Raw genomic sequence first — 13,492 nt, forward strand, 5'->3', positions numbered from 1 at the left:
AAATATAAAATACTCTTGCTTTAGTGTAACAGTACTTTCACATCAAACGTACATTTATAGTCAACCGTGTAAAGTTTCCCTGGTTGAAAAAAACCTCAAAATTGAAAGAAAAATAATGCATATGCCACATCTTAAGTATCTCTGCAAACTACACTAGATTTTAACATCTTTTCAGTGGTTAGACTTTGTGAAAAGCAGTAGACCTAACGCATAATCAATTCTCTAGTGGGCAGCTTTAGTAAAATTATCAGAATATTTAATAAAATATCCTCCAGAACAGGGAGCAATCAGAATCTACAATGTCCCTATCCCAATTCACCAAAATGGACCATTACAACAACTGCAATAAACATTTAATACACATATGTATGTCTATGTATATATGTATGTATATATTTATATATAAAACCTAATATGCATTTATATAAAATACATAAAGCACATTACATAGCATAAAAAACACATATATAAAAATATATAAAACAGGTACCATGCCAGGGCTGTTCTAAGAACCTCCCATGTTAACATATTTAATTCTCCTGACAGCCCTGAGATGGGTGTTCTCATCCCTACTTTAGAGACGAGGAAGCTGAGGCCCAGAGAGGTAAATAATTTGCCCTAAGTCACATACGTGGTAAGTGATGAAACAAGGACTTTAAAGGAAATCAAGTCTTTAAAGTCTATGCTTTGCTTGTGTCACCGACTAATTGCCCTGAGGAACCCAAGGGTGGGTTTGGAAGCATTTAACTGTTTTTCCAAATTGTTTTTTTTCCCTTTTGTAATGTTAAGGAGATGCGATCACCAACCACCCTGAACCAGACCAGGCCTCAGCAGAGAGCTGTGCTTATGCCCTTTGCCTGATTTTTAACGGGAAGATCTCTCCAGGAGGAGCGAAGGCCTTATTACCATAACCTACAGTGTTTGTGGAAGCATGTTTCCTAACGAGCCTGTGGAAGCGAATACCACCTCTCCCTTTTACATATTCATTGCCCATCCAAAATAAACGTCCCTGCTTCCCTTTGTTCAGGGAGGCCATGACTTGGAACTGATTCCGTGTGGTCTCCTATTTGCCACAAATATACTTTACTTTGTGAGACAACTACTTCTGGTGGAGTCTTTTTTCAAAAAAAAAAAAGATTGGTCCTGAGCTAATATCTGTTGTTAATCTTCCTTTTTCACTGTTCTCGCCAAAGCACCCCAGTACATAGTTGTATACTCTAGCTGTGAGTGCCTCTGGCTGTGCTGTGTGGGACGCCGCCTCAGCATGACCTGATGAGCAGTGCCATGTCCACACCCAGGATCCGAACCGGCGAAACCCTGGCCAACGAAGCAGAGCACAAGAACTTAACCACTAGGTCATGGGGCCAGCCCCTGGTGGAGTCGTATTTAACTCACCAGGAGGCGAACCCACTGTGATTTCAGTAACGCTTGGTGCCCATAATGTAATCCAAAACTAAAGAACAACACAAATAGAACATTCTAAATATGGATAGAAAAGTTAATCTCAAAGAAAAAGTTAAATCAGTGAGAAAAAACATTAGTTGTCCTCTCAACCTAATAAAGTCTCTAAAAATCACCTTTTAAAATTGAAATTTATTACTATTCATAGGACAAATTCTTGTTCAAAAAGGAGTTAAGATAGTCTTTAGGTTGGGACCGACCCCGTGGCCGAGTGGTTAAGTTCACTCTCTCCACTTCCGTGGCCCAGGGTTTGACCGGTTGGGATCCTGGGCATGGACATGGCACCGCCCATCAGGCCACGCTGAGGCGGCATCCCACATGCCACAACTAGAAGGACCCACAACTAAAAAACAAAATACACCTATGTAACACAGGGCTTTGGGGAGAAAAAGGAAAATAAAATCTTAAAAAGAAAGATCGTCTTTAGGAACAAGCTTACAGAGAAGGCACGGAGGGTCTTAAGATAAACCAGAGGGCAGGGAGAGCACAGGAGAGCACGAGGAGCACGCACCTCGCTTTCCTTAACAGGGGATTTGGAACCAGCCACCTTACCTTACATACTTCGGGTTTTCAAATATAGAGTCACATGGCATCTGCAAATGATAATTTTGACTTTCTCTCTAAGTATTTAAACATCTTAGTTTTTTCTCTAACAAATTATACCGACTACCACTCTGGGAATCATTTAAAATATTGTTGATGTACTTGCTCCTGATCCTAATGCCAATGCTTTAAGGTTTTAAGCATGATTAAGCATAATGACGGCTGCTGAGTGAATATATTTGCTTTTGTATTTAAATACAAAACATAAACAAGGTACAAAACAAATTCTTGTAACTCAATAAAAAGACAAAAGACACTCCTTTTATGCTGCATTTTTTTTCCCTTAAATCAGGAAAAAAAGTTCAGTTTTGGCAAATAGCTTTCAAACACAATTTGTTCTTTGACCTATTAAATTACTATATATTAACAGACATGCTGATTCTAAACCACCCATGCAATCTAGAGATAGGCCCAACTCAGTTACACCATATTAATGTATTTGTAAGATACCCTTGAATTCTATTTGCCACTATTTCAGTTAAGATTTTTGTACCAATACTTCAGGGATAGTGGTCTGCAGTTTGGGACGTGCACGTATGCTAGATATCTACCAGGTTTTTGTATCAGTGTTATCCTGGATTAGTTAGCAGGTGTCCCTTCGTTACGCCCCAGAACAGGGGCGCATGCAGCCCACCTCCTGTCTTACTGGATCACATCATGCTCATTAAGCATGGTCTCCAGCTACTTTCACAGTACAACAGCAGAGCTGAAAAGGTAAGACAGACTATATGCCTAAAAAGCCTAAAATACTTAATACCTGGCCTTTTACAGAAAAAAGTCTGCCCATCCCTGTCTATAACAATAGTCACAAGTCATATGTGGCGATCAAGCACTCGAAATATAGCTAGTTCAAACTGAGATGTGCCTTAAGTGTAAAATATACTGTAAATTTCAAAGACTTAGTGTGAAAAAGAAATACAATATCTCATTAATAATATGTTTTGACTCTATTTGAAATGGTCATACTTGGGACATATCGAATACAACGTATGATTAAAAATAATTTAAACTGTTCCTTTTACTTATTTGAATGCGGCTACTAGAAAATTCAAAATTTCACGTGGCTCTCATTTTATTTCTATTAGACAACACTGCACTAGAGTAAATTCAAACAGAGTCAGGTCATTCTTTGAAAAAGGAGGAAATAATCTTTCTCCCTCTAAACTGAGACCTCTAAAACAAAGATACTTACAGTACATTTACCAGTATCATCATCATCCTTTTCTTCATAATAGAAGTAGACAAAAGGGATCCAGAAGAACACACAGAATAATATAACAGAGTATAAGGCTGTGGAAAGAAATAATAAACTGAGTTTTACTAAATACATATGAACTTAGTAATTGTTTTCTAGATACGTGTGTGTATATATATACATATACATATATATATACTCACATACCAAATTCAATCCCCTATCTGACCCCTAAACCCGTAACTCTATGTGTATACGCAATATGCAAATCAGCCTTTTCTGACCCCTGTCCCAAGAAATCAATAGAACTATTAGATAACAAATCACAATTCCAGTTAACCATGGGGCAATTTTAGCAATAATGATAATGTGTCAATAACAATTGTGGCGGCTAACCTCTGAGCTCTTACTCACCAAAGCTCTCAGAACCTCCACGAACCACTGCATTTAAATGAACTTTTGCATTCCTTCCAATGCAAAATCAAGTACAGTTGACACAACATTTGCCAGTCACTCAAGTTAAAGTAACAGCTATAATTGATACTGTCCTTTTGATATAAATATTTCCCCCAATCGAAGTTTAAAATATGCAGTGTTACGAAACTAGTCTTATACAAATCAAGACAGAGAAAACCTAAGAACAATAAAATTAGATTAAAAGTTAACTGATAAGAATTACTATTTATCTACTTTAAAATAATGTTAGATTTGAGATACTTTCAACCAGTAGTTAATCAAAATATTTAATTCAATATAGAACTTAAAATTTGAACAGCCAAAGATATTTAACAATAAAAACAGCATAAACAACTTTTGAGAGTTAACAAAGCTACCTCAGAAACTTGCTTTTAAAATCTTCTGTGTATTTACATTTATTTGCATATACATAAGTTCATGGAAAATAATACATAAACATATAATTATGTAAAGCAGTCACAGGATGATAATCATACTCCATTTGAAAAAGAAAGCATTTGTTAGTAACGTATAATGAAACTTCAATCACTTATGCTGTTGGAAGGAATAATAATATGAGTTATGTAATTTTTAAACATGATCTTAATACTTGCTGGTACTACCTCATTTATCTAGAGACCACCTATAAAACAGCCACCACTAAATGCAACATAGCTAAAAAACTCAGAGGAAACAGGACCCTAAGTAACCAATAGAAAGGTCAGAGGTAATTTATTCTGAGTAATCACAAAATGACTGTCGGCAAACTGAATTTTGGCACTACAGATATTTAATGAAATTTCTGCAGTCTTTTAGTATTATGAGAAACTAATAATACAGCAAATCTTGAAGGGCAACGACTACTGGTGACAAACCAGAGAGTAATTAGTATTATCTATTACAAATTTAAGAACCATGCAAGTAAGCATATATGCAAAACAGTAACCAAAATAAGTATTCTAACAGCTTTAAAAAATAAACATAAAAGAGATAGGACTAGCAATCACCCTAACACCAGATCAATATTAGATTAGTCAAATAATGAGGCGAGAACAGAAAAAGCCCTGAGTCAGCACAGCAGCCTCCAGTGGGCTGACAGCCACATGCCAAAACCTCCACTAACGTCCACTAACCGACAGGTGCAGCAAGGTCCGGCCTCAGCCTCGGCATGGTGCCTGTGCCTACTATTTGGTGACCTTGGGCTTTAGAAAGCCAAAGAGCCTAATGACTATTTCCTAAACATTACTGGTATTCCTGATCTTGTAACTGTGTAAGTTATCATCACATCAATTAGCACAACAAGGTATAAAATTAATTCCTATAACTCAAAACACAAATAGCCCATTTTTTAAAATGGACAACAGACAGATACTCCACCATAGAAGATACACAAAATGGCCAATAAGCACATTTAAAAAGGTGATTTTCATCATCAGTCATCAGGAAGATGCAAACTAAACCACAATGAGATAATATAGACTAGTCCACTAGAATGGCTAAAATTAAACTGACATTACCAAGTGTTGACAAGAATGTGAACAACTGACATTCTGTACTTTGCTGGAGGGAGTGTAAAATGGCAGAACACTGTAGAAAACTGCAGCAGTTTCTTCCCAAGTTAACCCAACACCTACCATACGGCCTGACAATTCTATCCCTCTAGCAGGGCAGTGCAACATACGCAAAGCGTTTCTGCCCTGAGAAGCCTGCCTGACTTGCAGAGCCCAGGGCTTTGATTGTGCACTCATGGCACAGGTGCATTGGCCTGAGTGACCCGCTATGACAGACCCCGAGAAGGAAAGAGGTGTTGTCCTTGTCCATAGATCATATGTTTTACACACACACTCTACACATGCTGGTACTGCATGGTTCCGTATTCAGCTGTGCAAAACCACCTTGTCAATTAATGACACACGCAACATCCAGGGCTCGGCTCCCAGGAGTAGGTCAAAGCTCAGCCACACAAGCAGGCCTTCCTGAAGCTATGTGGGAGTGGAGCAACACCAAGTCCGCTGCATTAACGTTTTCACACAAGAATGTTCACAGCAACATCACTCACTGTAATCAAAAACTGGAAATGACCCAAGTGTCCATCCACAGGCAAACAGATAAGCAAACTGGGGGTATGTTCACAGAAAAGACTACTACACAGCAAGAAAGAAGAACCAGCTACACATCACGGACAAGGACGATTCTCACAGGCCTCACACTGAACAAAACAAGCCCAGACAAAACAGCACATTTCCTATGACTGAACTTAAGGAAGCTCTAGACCTGGCAAAGCTAAGCTATTATGATGGGAATAAAAAAAATGGTTGGGGCAGCTAGTGACTGTAAAGAGATGTGAGGGTGTCTGGCAAGCAGAACTGTCATATGTGAGGTAGGAACACCTAGAAAAAGACAGCTTCTAGGAGTCAACACCTGGAGGAAGGCAGTAGGGCACAGAGACAACGCTGGAGAGACTGGACCTCACCCCCTTGGCAGTCTGTGACTCGGAAGAGGTGGAGCACAACTGCTCCACACCTTTGTTTCCTGACAACACACTCTCAACCACCCGCTGGTCACCTGACTGCTCTTTCTCAGTGTCCTTCGTGAAGACTTCTTCCTTTAGCCATAAATGTTAAACTGTAAAGTTGGAATTAAATTAACATTTTTGTGTGTTTCAGATCAGTTTTAATGTCAAGTTGGGCTTATATATCTGTAAATGAAAAAAAAAGTGTCGTTACCACTATCATGAGACAGCTTCTTTTAAAGTTCTACTTCAAACCGATAGCTATTTTCAAAGGAAAATTAACTCCAACAGTGATGGCACTCCCATATCCTGACATCTTGATAAAGTATGCTTTTACTTGTAAATGTTTTTGTTAAAAGATTGCGACTAGCAAGTAAAAGATAAACTATTTGGTTTAATAGTCCCACTAATATCAAAGAAAACATATTTAGAAAAAATTTTACCTCGTGTCCACAAAAATTGGCAAAAATTAAACTTTTAAAACAACTTATCAAGAACTAGCAAAAACAAGTGAACAGAGAGCCATCAACTCTTAAAAAGCCAGGGACAAAATTACATAATAATTCTTATGATTTCTTAATATACACAAAGCCAAACAATCTACCTTTAAAAAACTGTGTATCATTAAATTATAACTTACATGAAAATTAACCTAGATAAATTAGGATTTCAGATTTTTAGATATTTTTTATTCCTCTCAGCTACCAATGAAAGCACTAAGACAAAGACTAACTTAGTCAATATTGTAATGGTATAATTAATCACTACAAAGCTTTTTGTCTTAGAGGGTCAAAGTATAAAGATATTCTGGGAACCCTGAAAGACTTCTAAAATTACCCCATTTACCCAGCTGAAGACACCTGGGGTCAGGACCGCTAACTGCATACCCAACACCCATGTTCCTTCCAGCTGGCATTCCTCTCCTCCCCTGCTTCTTGCCTAAAATGGACACATGACAGCTTAAACACCAGCCACCATTTTGGACTCTGTGGCGACATTAAGATGGAAATCATGTACTAAGGATGGAGAGCAGAGAAGAAATGTGCTTAGGACCCTCATGATGCCATGACGCCACCATACCAGCCCCAGACAGCCTATTTGCAGACTTATTTTCAGTGAGACTGGAAAACCACTTTACTATTTAAAGCACGTATTTCCAATCTGTTAGTAGCAGCCAGGTCTAATTCCTGAAAGAAAATTTGGTACAAGAAATGGGGGAACCCAAACATTCACTCCTGAGCTATTCTGAGCCCTTGGTGGTCCTGCCTACGAGGGGTGAATGGAATAGATCTCAATTAACTTTTGCCACTGAACACGGTAACATCCTGAGGAGCCACAGAATTCCCTGGGTTCCAGACATACTTCCGCTTGCCTTCACTGGGCAGTGGCAACCCCACTTCCCCTAATGATCTGCATCAACCACTCCAGCCAACACGCTATTGTTGCCTGTGCACTCAACGGAATCAGGAGACCAAAATGGTCAGGTAGAAATCACACCTCCTAACTCAGACTACTGATTCATCCTTGCTGGAAGTACTCCCACATGGCTATACGAAGGATTGTAAACCAGCAAAGCTCAGCTGCAAGGTAAGACGGAAAACTGTTGTGAGTAGTTCATTAGGAATAACTGTACAAAGTGCCATGCTCACTTCTCTCCCTTAGTTATCAGTAACACGTACACAGATTATGGGAGAAAGAGGACCACACAGTGCTCACTGATCCACAGCACTCTCTCAAATACAGAGACAGCACTTCTCAACTCATTTTAGGAAGCTAGCAGAGTCTTGATACTCAAACCTGACAAAAATAATAAAATTACAGGGCAGGCTCATTTCTGAATCGATGTCAAAAAGAATCCTAAACAAGACAGCAGCAAATCAAACCCAGCAAAAGATATAAAAACAAACCAAAAAAGGCATCATCATGACCAATCTGGGTTTATCCTAGGAATGCAAAGTTGGTTTAAGAATCATCTATATGTAGCACACCTCTTGAAAGAACTAGCCAAAAAAGAAAAACAAACAAACAAAAAAAACCAACTCCCATGGTGATCTCCCCTGATAAAACACATTCAAGTCAACAAGTACCCACTGTGCACGTGCCAGCATCATTCTAAGGGTCACAAATGCAGCTAAATCAGAGCTCAGAAGTCCCTGTTCTCACAAGGCTAGTTCTAGCGGGGAAAGACATAACATTTAGAGTCACTGTATAAACTGCACAGTACATAAAAAAAAAACAAAAAAACAAATAAACTAATAGAAAAAGCCACTTCAAGCAGAAAGCTGAAAAAGCCAATAAATTGAAAAAGACATGCAACTTCATTTCCAAATAACTGAAATGCAGATTAGTGAACTATCATTTCACACTCGCCAGACTGGCAAAAACTAAAAACACCCGGCAATAGCAAAGTTAGGGATACACAGCAACCAGCAGGCTTATGTTCTTCTAAGGCAAGTTAAATTGGTACAAACACTTAGAAAAATAATTTGTCACTATGAAGAATGTTGAAGACGCACATAACTTATGACCCATCAACTCCATGTACGTATCTCACACATACAACAGGAAAAGTGCAGACACGTTCATCGCACAGTTTTTAATATCAAAACATCCAAACGTCCAGACTGATTAACACATGGTATAATCACACACAATAAAAATAAACTACACTTCATGCAATAAATAACATGTATGAATCTCAGGAACATACAGTTGAATGAAAACAAGCAAGTAATTTCATACAAAGTTCAAGAAAATGTAGAGTTAAATAAGGATACAGCACGGTAAAACTGTAAGAAAAGGAAGACTACATCTAGCACGGTGGCTACTTCTAGGGTGAGGGGAAAAGACGGCATCAGGGAAAGGCACAAGGGACTTCCACTTCACACCTCACACGCTTCAGAAACATTTTGCAAGTATAAAAGTACCATATGTCGAGTAAACGTCAAAGCTGTCACTGTTTGCAAGAGCGCTGTGGCAGGCAGCCTCTAAAACGGCTCCTGATGACCCCCACGCCTCCAATATTCATTCCCCTGAGTGTGGGCTGGACCAGTGACTCGTTGCTGATGAAGACAATATGACAAAGGTGGTGGGATGTCACTTCCCAGATTAGTTACTAAAAGACTCTGGCTTCCATCCAGCTCACCTGCCATGTTGTGAATTATCATACAGAAAGGTCCATGTGGCAAGGAGCTGATGTTGCTGGCAACAGACAACTAAGACCTTAGCACCATAGAGCCTAGGTGTGTGGTAGGCTATACTACCTGGATGTGTGTAAACACACTCTGTGATGTTCGCAAAACGATGAAGTCACCTAACGACGCATTTCTCAGAACACATCCCTGTTGTTAAGCAACACGAGACTTCAGAATAAAATCTTTCACAGGGTTTAACTGAGAACAGTCTGAGGAATAGCCGTTTCCCTTAAGGATTCTTTTGGTGGTTTGCGTCCTCTCTCTATGGTAATTGTCCCAAAGTTTACACTGCAATGCCATTTTTATAACAAGAAATTGTTACTGGTCAGAAAAAAAGCTAAGCAATTTATGGCGTAACTCACAATAACTGTGTAGCAATCAATGATGACCACAGTGCTGACTCCAAAGCTACACAAACACATTAGCTGAAACAGTATTCCAATTTATAAACCTTCGCACTTCAGAACCTTTCAGCCTCATGTTTTTTCCATCTGTAAATTAGGGTAAGATTCAAACTGGAGAAAATAAAAAGAAAACATAAAAACACAAGTCTCCTAAAATTTTAAGTCATGATAATAGCAACTCCCCTTTACTGCCTGCCTGTCATATGCCCAGCAGGGTGTTGCACTCCTGACTGACATTTGCTCATTCAGTATTTCCTCCCAACAACTTCATAATACAATTTACATACCAACAAATGCCCAAATTGTAAGTCTACAATTCAATGATTTTTAGTAAATTTATACATAATCCAGTTTTAGAGCATTTCCATTCCCCCAAATAAACTGTCTTGTGTCAGTCTGCAATTAATCGCCACTCCGACCCCAGCTTGAGGCAGCCGCTGATGCTTTCTCTCTAGAGACTTGCCTTTTCTGGACATTTCACAGACACGGAATTAGACAAGATGCAGTCTTTTGCATCTGGCTTCTTTCACTAAGCACAGGGATTGGGAAATTTGTTCTGCAAAAGGTCAGAAAATACTTTCAACTTTGCAGCCTGTATATCTCTGTCATAGCTACTCAACTCGGCTGATAGAGCAGGAAAGTAGCCGCAGACAATAGGTCTGCATACAGGTGTAGCCAGACTGAGACTGGGCCTGTGGACCAGGCCACAACCTGCTGACCGCTGACCTGGATTGCTGAACATGTACGCCACTGTTTGGACATAACACATTTTATTTAAACATTCCCCAGCTTTCGGATATTTGGATTCTTTCTAGTTTTGTACTATTACAAAAAAAGCTGCTATGACATTTGCATATATATCTTTGTGTAGACATTGTATTCATTTCTCTTGAGTAACTGCTGGACCATATGGTAAGTTAATTTTTAAGAAAGCTGAAAACTGCTTTCCAAAGCAATGGCACCACCTTACATTCCCAACAGTAGCATGTAAACACTCCAGTTTCTGTGTGTCAATACTCAGATGTTGTCTGTAGTTTTTATTATAGCCTGTTATGGGTCAAATGTTTGTTCCCCAAAACTCAAACATTGAAGCCCTCACCCCCAATGTGATGGTATTTGGAGGTGACACCTTTGGGAGGTTTTGAGTTTGAAGTCATAAGAATGGGATCCCAATAACTCAATTAGGGCCCTTAGAAGAAAAGGAAGAGGGCCCAGATCTCTCTCTCTCTCTCTCTCTCTCTCTCGTGTATTCTCTATGTCTGTTCAACTATTTTACTCATTTTTAATTACCTGCGTAATTAATGATTGGTAAGTATTGTTTATATATTCTGGATACAAGCCCTTTATAAGATATATGACTTGCAAATATTTTCTCCCTATCTGACTTATCTTCATTTTTTAAATTGTGTCTCTTAAAGGACAAAGTTTTTCATTTTTATCAAGTAGAATTCATCAAGGGTTCTCTTACCAGTAACGCTTTTGGTGTCATATCTAGGAACTCTTTGTCTAACCCAGTGTCATGAAGATATAGCCTTTGACTTCTTCTAGAAGTTTTATACTTCTATAGTGAGGTCTATGATTGATTTCTTAGTTAATTTTTGTGTGTGGCGTGAGGGAAGGCTCAATGTTGTTGTTGTTGTTATTGTTGCATGTGGTTATCCAACTCACCCAACAATTTTTTAAAAGAATTGAATAAAACTGAATCGCCACAGCTGTTGAACATCCACTGACTATGAATGTAAGGGTTTATTTCTGGTCTCTGAATTCCATGGCTCTATAAACCTATCCATCTGCAAAATCACAGTCTTGTTTATTGTGTTTTATAGTAAGTTTTGAAATCTGATAGTGTAATTCTCATGTTATCCTTTTTCAAAATCATTTCTGGCTACCCTAGATCCTTTGCATTTCCAAGTAAAGTTTAGGAACAGCTTGTCAATTTCTTTAAAAAAAAAACACACAAAACTTTTGGTCAATTTGAGGGAAAATTGCCCTAATTGCCATCCTTACAATACTATGTCTTCCAATCCATTAACGTGGAATCTCTCTTTGTTTACTTAAATCTTCTTTAATTTCTATCAACGATTTTTTGTAGTTTTCAGTATACAGTCATTGCCACATAATGACATTTCAGTCAACAACATGTCACATACACGACGGTGGTCCCGTAAGACTAGCACCACACAGCCTAGGTGTGTCGTAGCTACACCATCTAGGTTTGTGTAAGTACACTCTGCGATGTTCACACAAGGACGAAATTACCTAACGAACGCACTTCTCAGAACATACCCTCGTTGTTAATGATGCATGACTGTATGAGTCTTACACTTCTTCTTTTTTCAATGTAATTCTCAGGGTATTTTTTTCCTTTTGATGCTTTATGAAGAGAATTGTTTTCTTCATTTCATTTGAATTGTCTGTTTCTAGTTTTCATATTGATCTTGCATCCTGTGACCCTGCTACACTTGTTTATTGGTCCTATTTGTCTATATCTAAGTCCTTGAGATTTTCTACCTATAGGATCTCAAGTCAGCCAAGAACATAAGAGTCATAATTCTTCCTCTCCACTTTGGATTCCTTCATTCATTTGGATCTATTGCATTGGCTAGGCTGAGGAAGTTTCCTTCTGTAACCAGTTAGCTCAGAGTTTCCATCAGCAATGGATACTGGATTTTGTTAAACAGATGCTTTTTTCGTATCTATAGAGATGACCATCTGGTTTTTGTCCTTTATTCTATTACTATGGTATGTTACGTGAATTGATTTGGGGATATTAAACCAACTTTGCGTTCTTGAGACGAATCCCACTTTGTCATGGTTTATAATATGTGATGCTGGATTTAGTTTCCTAAAACTTTGTTTGTTAGGATTTTTATGCCTACATTCACAAGAGATATTAGTCCATAATCTCCTTTTCTTGTGATACCTTTGTCTGATTTTGGTATCAGAGTAATAATGCCTCAAGAATGACTGGGAAGTGTTCCCTCCTCTATTTTCTAAAAGAGTTTGTAAAGGATTGGTATAATTTGCTTAAATAAATGACAGATCACTAGTGAAGAAATCTGGGTGTGGGGTTTTCTTTGTAGGAATATTTTAAGTAACTAATTCAATTGCTTTACTTGCTATAGGGCTATTTCTTCATGAGTCAGTTTGGGTAATTTATGTCTTTCTAGGGATTTGTCCACTTCATCTGTCTAATTTGTTGGTATAGAGTTCTTCATAATATTCCTTTATAATCCTTTTAATTTCTGCAAGGTTGGTAACATCTGCTCTTGCACTCCTTATTTTGATAATTTGTATCTTTCCTCCCCCTTTCTCCTCTCCCGTCTTCCCACTCCTCTTCCCACCCCTTGCTCTCCCCTCCTCCCCTCTCCCTTTCAACCAAGCTAAAGATTTTCCAAGTTTATTATTTTTCAAAGAACCTACTTTTTGTTTGATTTTTCTCTATTGTTTTTCTGTTTTCTATTTCACTGATTTCTGTTCTAACCTTTATTTTCTTTCTTAGCTTGCTTAGAGTTTGTTTTTCTTTTTCTAGTTTCCTAAGGTAGAAGTTTCAACACAAGACTTATTTTCTAATAGAGGAATTTAAAACTGCAAATTACCCTCTAAGCACTGCTTTAGCTGCATCTCATACATTTTGATGTGCTGCATTTTTATTTTCATTCAGTTA

At 38.3% G+C, this 13,492-nt stretch overlaps 1 protein-coding gene across 1 annotated transcript in view; it reads right to left on the reverse strand.

Moving 5' to 3' along the window:
* Nucleotides 1–13,492, reverse strand: part of LMBRD1 (LMBR1 domain containing 1) — a 112,022-nt gene that overhangs the window by 76,940 nt on the left and 21,590 nt on the right. Inside the window, exon 4 of the mRNA XM_023625138.2 lies at nt 3,257–3,354. Within this exon, the coding sequence (XP_023480906.1) occupies nt 3,257–3,354 (98 nt within the window). The remainder of the gene's footprint in view (nt 1–3,256; nt 3,355–13,492) is intronic.

Source organism: Equus caballus, chromosome 20, assembly GCF_041296265.1.
Source record: "Equus caballus isolate H_3958 breed thoroughbred chromosome 20, TB-T2T, whole genome shotgun sequence".
Taxonomy (NCBI): domain Eukaryota; kingdom Metazoa; phylum Chordata; class Mammalia; order Perissodactyla; family Equidae; genus Equus; species Equus caballus.